Source organism: Saccostrea echinata, unplaced genomic scaffold, assembly GCF_033153115.1.
Source record: "Saccostrea echinata isolate AGI-Se365-2 ecotype Australia unplaced genomic scaffold, CSIRO_AGI_Sech_v1 ptg000009l, whole genome shotgun sequence".
Classification (NCBI taxonomy): Eukaryota; Metazoa; Mollusca; class Bivalvia; order Ostreida; family Ostreidae; genus Saccostrea; species Saccostrea echinata.
In genome coordinates this window covers 17,450,849-17,461,807 of record NW_026889758.1, presented here as the reverse complement: position 1 = coordinate 17,461,807, position 10,959 = coordinate 17,450,849, and the positions used below count along the sequence as shown (strand labels likewise).

Here is a 10,959-nt window from a genome sequence, read left to right as displayed (position 1 = left end):
ATGGAGTCCGTAAAAGAGGTGCATAGAAAATTACTATCGAAACTTTTAGATTTTATTAAACTTAACTCATGGAGGTTATTTATTGGACAAATCACAGAAGCTCCGTATCCAAAAGGCAATGTGGTCGAAGATTTTAACATTCTTGAGGCTAAGGGGTATTTGTCACCTGGTAAATATGATGTACTTCTAAAATATTTCGTTGACTGTGATCAAAGAGCGATTGAATACATCGAAGAAGCTCAGAAAACCATTAAAGAATTGAGGTAATTTATTGAGGGGACTTTATTCTATGCTGACGATACAAAAATAATTTGATTTATTTTAATAAGAGAAGCATGCTGAGTATTTTCTAATTTAAAAAATGTATATATTTTTTTAATTCCAGAGAACCTTTGAAAAAAGTCAACAGTTCAGGTTATTGCACTATTTTAAATGATAAAAGGAAAAGGATCTCAAGTTTTTTCAATTTGATATCTTGTGAATAATATATTTTATTTTATACTATCCAAATTTCCAGAGCCATTAACAAGCAAAATTATAGGCCGTAATGAATGGGGAGCAACACAACCAGGGGGAAAGGTAGATGATTTACAAAACCTACCTAAGTACGTCATTATATCACACAGCGGTTCTGGTATCAACGCATTCACAGAACACCAATGTGCAGAGGAAGTGCGTTCATATCAGACCTATCATATTTATAACAGAGGTGTGTAGACAGATCCGTTCCTTCACTGAATTCAAATCAGTATACTCAAAAATAATTCTCAGAGGAAATGCAATGAAGCGCATCGAAGCGGTAAAATTTATCGTTTAATGGTACGTTTGGATCTTTCTTATCGAACGTCTATTGTTACATTATGACACGCCCATTTCTGTAGAAACCAGACAGAAATATTCGTCTCAGTGCTTTATGAGGCACCTCACTCTCTGCGGCTAGCAACATGAGTTTTGCTGAAATGGATATTTTATGAAGTTAGAAGAGACAGTTAGAGACCACCCGTGTCTGCAAAATTAACATATTGCAAAGAATATGTACATAATTATGAATTTATTCTGTTTATTGAAGTTATCACAACCTACTAGTATATATCGGTCGAACACGTGTTCACTCGGTGTTTATGTAGCCTGCCAATCTGATTGGCTATTGTATTTAGTGAATACCTATCCTACATACCCTCTTTTTTTCCTTTCTGAAGAAATAGGCGTGTCACTGTGTTACAACCAACGTTCAAAAGAAAGCTCAAAACATTCCATTCAAACAGAAAATTTTACCACTTCAAGGCGCTTCATTGTAATATCTAAAGGCCGGTATACACAGTAAGATTTATATTTTATAATACTTTCGTAGTATAATACAAATATCTTAACGTGTGTACCGGCCTTAACTCATCTTGAATATAGTGAATGGGCATATTCTTATTTTAAGGATGGTCTGATATTGGATACAATTTTTTGATTGGAGAGGATGGGAATGTATACGAGGGTCGTGGATGGGGCAAGGAAGGGGCTCACACGAAAGGACTCAACAAATACAGCATAGGTGTGTTGTTAATATATGTCTAAACACTTAAATTCTTATTTTTGTATATCAGAATTATGCACAGTTCTCCCCATTCCATTTATTAACTATTGCTTTTAATATTTATATTAATTAGGACGACAGTTATGAAGGATTTAAAATACATTTTTCAAGGAAAAAAATGATGTAAACTTGGTACATATCCCATTCAGTGACTGAAATAATATTTTACCATGTCTACCTTCTTTTATCAGGAATATGCTTTATTGGAAACTTTGACAGACGTCTTCCAAACCAGAGAGCACTTGAAGCTGCTAAAGATCTGATTCGAACAGGTGTGAAAGAAGGCAAAATACCGACTAATTTCATTCTGAAGGGTCACAGAGATTTTAGTAATACTGCGAGTCCTGGGGAATGTCTGTATCACGATTTGCAGAAATGGCCTTTTAGTCATGGAAATTGATATTAGTAATGTCGACCGAGGTTATATAATGTTATTTCAAGCTATTATTTTATAATGAATACTTCAAATGATAAATTGACATCTATTCGTACTTTAATACAGGATTTAACTTATTACACGTGTACATGAAGTACGTTGTAGTACTTACAGTACAAAACAATGCCTGAAAATGTCGATGATATGATTTGTACCACTTACGACCTTCTTTTCTGGTGGAATTAAACCTCTTTGACAATGTTTTAAGATCTTTATATTTTGCCTAAGAAATAGGAATTTTGTAGGTGTATGGAGGTTTCAATTAATACTAATGCAACAGCATACAATTATTCTTATTTTTTCTTTTTCTGCCCCTTGTAAGGGCATTGCTCGGAACTCGTCATCAAACTCATACTTGAAGTAACCCTAACAAAAAATACTATAGTTAACTATAGTTTACTATATTTTTTTACCATGGAAACATGGGTAAAGAAATTTCCCTAGCAACCAGCCAATTTTCAGCTTCGATGGACTAAAAAATATATTTTCTTTCAGGCTCAAATTAAATGTAAATACTAAAAGAATTCCAATAGATTGTTGGAAGACCTGGTCTCCAAAAACCACATAGATATTGTCAATCAGAACTTAACTCAGCATCTTTTTAATGTCAACTTCAGAGTACTTCTGTGTACAATAAGAATGTTTTTTTTTAACAAAATAATTTTGCAAATGACCAATGACAAGGTAAGTAAATTTACGAGTTCCATTTTTATTGAAAAAGCAGTTGTCAATGATATCTAAAAGCCTGAACTTTAATTTATCGTGGGAAATGGTTGTGTATATAGACGAAAAGTCGTAAGTTTTTAAGCTGTTGATTTTGGTAAAATCTTGTGATTTTAAATTTTCCAAAAGTTCCTTGGAATTTTTAAGTATCCACATCTGATTTACACCACTTCTCCAATATATTATTGCACAGTACTCTTAAAGTTTCTCCTTCACTACGGTTAATATCATAGTAAGGAGTAAAGAAAGAGGCTTGGTTGAACATTTACTGGAACCAGCTATGTATCTTTGTTTGTAAGGATTTTTATGAAGTTTCGGAATCCAATATAGATATGGTAATTCAAATTCATTTTGGTTGTTTGGAATATTAAAAATATTCAAAACTGACATATGATTTTCAAGAATTTCTTCCTTAGAAAGGGAACTATGAGTATAAGTTGGATTACCACTTGTAGAATTAAATCCAAGTTCCTCTAAAATACATTTAATATACATGTAATGAGCCTTACAAACAAAGACAATGTTGTTACCTGCTTTGTCAGCAGGGACCAGTACGTACTGATCATGTAATCTTTCTAATTCTTTTTTCACTTCTGGATTATTGAATACAGAAGGATAAATGGTTCTCAAATTGCCCCTCAATCTTTTAATGCGCGATTTTAACATACATCTGATACATTTAATCCATTCTGACAAATGTTAAGGTCTTCTTTTTCATGTCTGGCCCATCGCCTGGCGTAATCCTCTACAGAATCCATAATATTTATGAAATTCCGACGCCAGTTGAAGGATTGGGGTTCCCTATATTTAGGACCTTTTAAAATTAGTGATCTAAGGTCGTCATTATCAACTATATTTACGTCACCAGTAATAACGTTTCCAGCAGGACTATAGTTATAGGGTGAAGAAGAACATGAACACGATGGAGGATTATGTTTCAGATATTCGATATCCAGGCCCTGTAAAGTTTCTTGTAATTAAAAAGTTTGGAAGCAATAGTCGATGTATATTTGTAGGAAATACAAGGCGTAGTCTTTAACTTGAAATATGGTGGAATACAAGACTGGACCCTTTTGTGATTAAGAATATTACTTATATTAACCGCATCAATTCCTTTGTTGGCATATTGAAGTTAAAGGAAAAAACGGATTGTTTTAGCTGCATTTTCTTCAGTAAAACGTGGGTTTTTAAAAAACCTATGATTTGCAATATCCATAATCACAGATCCGAGCCTATATTCTGGTGTCGAGGAATCAAAAAATGGACTTTCCTTGATCTTTTCGAGATGTAGTAATCTTCAATCGTAAACTTGTAATTTGAAGACGTTTTAATATTATACAAAAATATGCTGCAAAATTGAAATTTTTGTTAGTCTTTTCTAAAATAAAATCCTAAAATAGATTAAACATAACGTAACTGTTTGGATCTCAATATTGCGATATTTAAGCCAGTTGAAGTCCGGTATTCTGTACAAAAACAATGTTTCGCACAAAAGGAAGATACCATTTAAAAAATTTAAAGAAATATCTATAGTTAAAATACCCGTTCTTGACGTTGAGATAAAGTGAAAGTTTTTTCAAAGTGCTAATAAAGCGGAAGGGGATATTATAAGAATCTTTATTCAAAAAATAAAATTCTTCGCATACCAAAAACTTGGATGTTTATACCATTTTGTAAAATGAAAGTTAACTGAAAAGTTTTTGTTTTCAACCAAAATTAAACCCGTTTAATTTATAAATATATTTTATACATTATTTCATATTTAATATGCCAAAATGCTATTTACCCGTAGCAAATGAATTTGAATTATGATTCCATAAGATTAAATTAGACACACGTCCTAAAAATTCTTTTGAAATGGAGTTCAAATGGGTAAATTTGATTGATATAACATTCACACACTAAGGTATTTTATCAGCAGGTTTAAATTCAATCTCAAAATGTTACATGCTTCAAAATGTTATAATACACTGTATGTGTTGTTTAAACAGTTAACCTTTTGATAAAGAAAACATTACATCATGAATTGTATATATTTTTTAAAATGAAAGTTAACTAAAAAGTTTCGGTTTCAACCAAAGTTAAACCCTTTTAAATCATAAATATATTTTATTCATTATTTCATATTTAATATGCCTAAATGCTGTTTACTCGTAGCTAATGAAGTTGAATTATGATTCCATAAGATTCTACAGGTTGGCCATCTTAGTTTTAAATTAGACACACGTCACTAAAATTCTTTTGAAATGGAGTTCAAATGGGTAAGTTTGATTGATATAACATTCACACACTATTTAAGATGATTTATCAACAGGTTTAAAATCAATCTTAAAATGATACATACTTTAAAATATTATAATATGTGTTGTTTAAACAGTTAACCTTTTGATATAGAAAACATTACATCACGAATTGTATATATTTTGTAAAATGAAAGTTAACTGAAAAGTTTCGGTTTCAACCAAAGTTAAACCCTTTTAAATTATAAATATATTTTATGCATTATTTCATATTTAGTATACCTAAATGCTGATTACCCGTAGCTAATGAAGCTGAATTATGATCCATAAGATTATACAGGTTGGCCATCTTAGTTTTAAATGAAACACAAGTAACTAAAATTCTTTTGAAATGACGTCCAAATGAGTAAGTTTGATTGATATAACCTTCACATACTATCTAAGATATTTTATCAACAGGTTTAAAATCAACATACTCTAATATATAATAATATGTTTTATTTTAACAAACCTTGTGGTAGCGATAACATTATCATGAGTTATATATTAAACAGAATAATTCTTCTTGGAAAGCAGCCAAAATACATGTACCTGTACCTAGCATTATTTTAATGATAACCGTTTACCCTAGCCATGTCTTCCTGGTCAAACTCTAGATGTTGTTCAAAACACTACCAAAAAGAATAAGTTACACCTTATGATATGATTTATGTCTTCTAGGCAAATGATCGACATGGCTTTACTAAATCAAAGTACTAACATTATTGTAAGAAGCAGGCACGTCATAGTTAAGCAGTTGAGACGTCATAGCTTAGCAGTTGTGAGATTGAAAGCATTGTAACATGGATTTTAGCAACATATTTGGGAAGAAATTTGCAGTTTTATTCTCTATCAAGATGGTTTATTTATTATCTTTATCATATTTCAGGCCGCAAATTACTTTTTAATTACATTGATATCCTTTTACACTATACGGAATATAATTTTGGTATCCTTTCACTCTGTGAGATAATATCAATTTTTATTCAATAAATAAATCACAATATTTCACTGTTTAAAATGTAATATTTACATTTCCAATGTCTTTGTCCGAGATAAAATTACAAATTGTAAAATTACTTTATTTCTACATAAATCTACTGGTTCATCGATAGGCGCGATTAAAATAAATCACGTGCGGGGCGGGACAAATAGAGACAGAAGCGGGGCTATTAACACGGGAATTTGCAGAATCAGGAGCATGTAAATATAAGGAATAACTGTCAGATTTTTTGGATTCATGACGATGATCAATCGATTGGCTTGCGTGATAATTTTATGCATAAACGCCTTCGGCGTTTATGCAAATTATCACGCAAGCCACTCGATTGATCACATCATGAATCCAAAAAATTAGACAGTTATTCCTTAAATATATATAATATATATATATATATCCTTCACTGAAGGTATTTGGTTTTTTTTTCAGAAACATTTATTCATGGCATTGAATATCATCACTGCAATAAATCCTGAAGAAGATGTTTACACAAAATTACTGCGGAAACTTTTAGATTTTTTACATACACTAGGCTCAAAGGAATATGACTGTGGGCCAAAGGATTCCAGAGATCCTTTGGAAAGAGTCAATATTTCAGGTTATTAAATAACTTCTTTAAAAGATTGAATTATCGATCTTCAGTTTTTGATTATACACATTGTACATATTGATAATATTATTTTTATACTACCTACATTTTAGAGCTGTTTACGAGTAGATTTATAGACCGTAATGAATGGGGAGCAATACAGCCAGGGGGAAAGGTAGATGGTCTGCAAAACCTACCAAAATACGTCATTATTTCACACAGTGCCTCTAGTAAGGAAGCGTTTACAGAAGAGCAGTGTGCAGCAGAAGTGCGTTCATATCAGACCTTCCATATTTATACCAAAGGTGTGTAGACAGATTCATTCCTTAAATGCGCTCGGTCCGATTTTTTTATGGTAAAGAACCATTTTGTATTTTTCATGAAAAATAATCCTGTATTAAAAGTTTCAACTTTCGTCAAATTATAAGTCAGATTGGTTTTCTTTAAAAAGATATGAAAATTCAAACATGTATATAAAAATTTTAAAGTATTTTTGTTAAGTATTACAAAAAGTAAGAGAATGCAACTCTTGTGCATGATCAGCGACATTGTTAACAAATCGCATGTGGCTTTCGAACAAAAACGTGGTCGTACTTAATCCCTAACGGACAAGAGATAATGATTTGAACTGTGATATAAAAGACCGCAAAGTAGCATTTATGTACAGAAGGGCATACGGAGCAGTGGATTACTTGGCATTAAATCCAGTCAAGAACATTTACAAAATGTCTAACGATATAACTTCATTTGGTTGTCAATTCGATATTCCAAAAATATTTCTGAAGCTTAAAGAAGTCACGTGGTCTTATCATTTAATATACATTCGGATTTCTGTCAGCGCTTGTTTATTTTGTTAACATGGTGTTTTTCCCCATGAATTTTCTTTGAAAAATCGTAGTTATAACCGATCGAGAAAACAGTTGCATACATATTTTTTAATAAAAAAATATGTCAACTGGTACCCTGTTAAAAGGGTACTCGATCGAACGTTGGAGTATCGAATACTAAAATTGGTACTTGGTTACTTGTATATTTTTTCGTATTTCAAACTACATTTATTTATTAAAAATCTTTTTTAAAAAAACAGCCCATGGCTATACGGTAATTAACGTGGCGTAAGTTACACAAGCCCAATCAAAAATATCGTTGAGGCTTAACAGGGTTTAACTGGTCTCAAGAAAACCCCTTGTATTCATATTTTTATCAAGTACTCAGGTACTTGATCGGAAAATCGTCCGAGTAACCGATTATCAAATATTGATCGATTTGACATACCTAATTTTTATACATACTTAATTAACATGTATTTCTAATTGTTAGAAACTAGTGGATGGACATATTCAATCTTATTTTAAGGATGGTCTGATATTGGATACAATTTCTTGATTGGAGAGGATGGGAATGTATATGAGGGCCGTGGATGGGGTAAGGAAGGGGCTCACACGAAAGGACTCAACAAATACAGCATAGGTATATGATACATCTTTATTTAACCTTTATTTATGTTCTATATGATAATTACGAAAAGTTTCTTCATATTCTTTTTACTGACCATTGCTTTTAATTTTTTTTTTACTAAGATAACATTTATGAAAAGTATAGAATAAAAAAAAATTAAGTTTAAAGAAAATCAGATTAAAACTTGTGAAAAATTCCACCGAAACAAAAGTCATTGAACAGATCTATCTCCTTTTTTCAGGTATTTGCTTCATTGGAAACTTTGACAGACGTCTTCCAAACCAAAAAGCACTTAGAGCTGCTAAAGATCTGATACGCAGGGGTGTGAAAGAAGGCAAAATATCGACTAATTTCATTTTGATGGGTCACAGAGATTTTAGAGACACAGTGAGTCCTGGGAAATGCCTATACCAAGATTTAAAGACATGGCCTTTTTATCATGGAAACTGATATTGCTTATGTCGACAGAGATTACAAAATGCTATTATTATCTACTGTTTTGCAATGAATACTTCGTTTCAATAAAATTTAACACGATAAACTGACATTCATTTGTACTTTCATGCAGGGGATTACATAGAAAATAATAACGCATTTTCAGGAAGGTACATTTGCATTATAAAACATTGATTAGTTGTAAGATAAGATCTCAAAACTGACACCTAAAACCATGAATAAAATGCATTAATCAATGCACAATAATTTTAAAACTAACTGGCTAAATTGTAATTTGTTTGACCTCAATAATAAAAATGGAAAAATTTTCTAGTGTTGAGATCTGAGCATGGTAATTTACCAAAAACATGTATTGTTATCTTATATGATTGGTGATTGAGGGATGGAATATAAACTTTAGCAAGTCCCAAGTCGTAAGAATGAACTTAGTTCATCGGCTTTGTACCCCGGAGCAGAGTAGAAAATTTTCAAAAAATTAATAAATTTTCACTACATAATCATTAAAGCCCCGTCCTAACACCAGAATCCCAAGCTCAGGGACCATGAAATTCTTAATGTTGGAAGAGGCAACCTTGTTTATCATAACCATGTACTTATTTCATCGGCTTAATACCCAGGAGCAGAGGAGAAAATTTTCAAAGGAGTAATGAATTTTTCACTATATAATCATTAGAGCACCACCCAAACACCAGACCATGAAATTCATAATTCTAAAGAGACAGCCTTGCTCATCATAAATATGAAATACGTTCATCGGTTTTGCACCCTGGAGCAGAGAAGATTTTCAAAGTATTCATGAATTTTCACTGTATAGTCTTTAGAACCCCGCCCTAACATCTGAACCCCTGATCCAGGGGCCATGAAATTCGCAATTTTGAAAGATGCACCTTTCTTCATCTCATTATAACTATGTTTTAAACTTGTTTGCAAAATACCCAGGAGCAGAAGAGATTTTTTTTTAAGAAATAATGCACTTTCACTATATAATCATTAGAGTCCCGCCCTAACACTAGAACCCCTGACCCATGTAACATAAAATTCACAATTTTGGAAGAGGCACCCTTCATCATCATATATACGTACTTAATTCATCGGTTTGTACCTCGGAGCAGAGAAGAAGATTTTCAAAGAATTAATGAATTTTCACTATATAATCATTAGAGCCCCGCCCTTTCACCAGAACCCCTGACCCTGGCGCCATGGAATTAACAATTTTGGATGAGGTACCCTTCTTTATCTCTTCAGAACTATGTATTTAGTTTGTTTGCTTAATGCTCGGGAGCAGACGAGAAGATTTTTAAAGACATAATGCATCTTCACTATATATTCAACAGGGATTTTTAAAGATGCACTAATTTTTATAGTTTTAGTCCCACTCCTCAGGCCCCCGGGGGGGGGGGCAGGGACCATGAAATTCGCCAATTTTGTTCCCCTTCACTCATATATGCTGTATGCCAAAATTGGTTGGAAATGGTTCAGCGGTTCCATAGAAGAAGCTGAAAATGTTCAAATGACGGACGACGCACATTGCACGACGACGGACGAAAACATATACCAATAGGTCACCTGAGTGACTCAGGTGACCTAAAAAGAGTTTATAAACTGACTCAAATTTGTAAAGATCGCACTTTCAACAGTGATCAACAGAACAATTAAAAAATACAGCTACCCTTTTTGTTAATGAAAACGTAAGCAATTTATTATTATACAGTTTAAGTACATGTATATCATTGAGGGAGCAAGATTCCAGTTCCCCAAAAGTAAGTCTTTTTCGAAAGTCGATACAAAACGCAGATCGGTATAATTCTAAATTCTAAGTTCTAAAGTACGCAATGGAAATATCGGAATATTTTATAATAAAAATACATTCTCTGTAGTACGGGTGTTTCTTTTTAGAAAACCAATATTTTCATTTTGCAGTAAGAGGCGGATCACATTACTTTAATACAGTAAAAGTCTTTTTTTTTAATTAAAAAGAATATTATTTGCAATATTACCATGATGATATCAAGATTCAAAGAAATTGCTAGGTGTTCCGAATAGGTGTGAACTTGTTTTGTTTTTTTTTGCAATGAATCAGACTTGATTTCTCGTACATGGATTTCGATTCCTCCCGTTTGTTCTTTACATTGCCTTCGATATCCACACATTGTTCAACACATACAGTACCTAAAAAGTAATGTTAAATATAAAATAATGTAAAATGCATATATGTATATTCGCGGCAAAATAGCCATAAGGGTGTAAATAGAATCAAGTGTAAATGTACACTAAAATTCATCTTTCTCGGATATTGTTTTCTATTCTTTTTGATCTCGCATTACCTTCCAGATCAGCACAAAGTCAATATATACCTTAAAAAGCTGGATATTAACATGTTTTCTTGCAGCATTCGAATGTAGAATTACTTGACATTTCACCTAACTGAAAACG

General features: G+C 32.2%; 2 protein-coding genes across 2 annotated transcripts; both read left to right on the top strand.

The window, feature by feature from the left end:
* LOC133182474 (peptidoglycan recognition protein 1-like) lies at positions 1-2,222 on the top strand. Its single transcript, XM_061317321.1, has 5 exons — positions 1-263; positions 386-414; positions 518-709; positions 1,430-1,543; positions 1,777-2,222. Exons 1-5 carry the CDS (start codon positions 1-3, stop codon positions 1,983-1,985), a joined length of 807 nt encoding a protein of 268 aa, XP_061173305.1. The 3' UTR covers positions 1,986-2,222.
* Positions 2,223-6,457: 4,235 nt separating this feature from the next.
* On the top strand, positions 6,458-8,611 carry LOC133183394 (peptidoglycan recognition protein 1-like). The gene is made up of 4 exons (XM_061318357.1): positions 6,458-6,621; positions 6,726-6,917; positions 7,969-8,082; positions 8,312-8,611. The coding sequence occupies exons 1-4, from the start codon at positions 6,465-6,467 to the stop codon at positions 8,518-8,520; spliced, it is 672 nt and encodes a 223-aa protein (XP_061174341.1). The 5' UTR covers positions 6,458-6,464; the 3' UTR covers positions 8,521-8,611.
* Positions 8,612-10,959: the final 2,348 nt, after the last annotated feature.

Coding starts and splice junctions, on each gene's coding strand:
- LOC133183394 (XM_061318357.1), top strand. CDS start 6,465: ATGGCATTGAATATCATCACTGCAATAAATCCTGAAGAAGATGTTTAC. Junction 6,622..6,725: donor GGAAAGAGTCAATATTTCAG/GTTATTAAATAA, acceptor CCTACATTTTAG/AGCTGTTTACGAGTAGATTT. Junction 8,083..8,311: donor ACTCAACAAATACAGCATAG/GTATATGATACA, acceptor TCCTTTTTTCAG/GTATTTGCTTCATTGGAAAC.
- LOC133182474 (XM_061317321.1), top strand. CDS start 1: ATGGAGTCCGTAAAAGAGGTGCATAGAAAATTACTATCGAAACTTTTA. Junction 264..385: donor AAAACCATTAAAGAATTGAG/GTAATTTATTGA, acceptor TTTTAATTCCAG/AGAACCTTTGAAAAAAGTCA. Junction 1,544..1,776: donor ACTCAACAAATACAGCATAG/GTGTGTTGTTAA, acceptor TTCTTTTATCAG/GAATATGCTTTATTGGAAAC.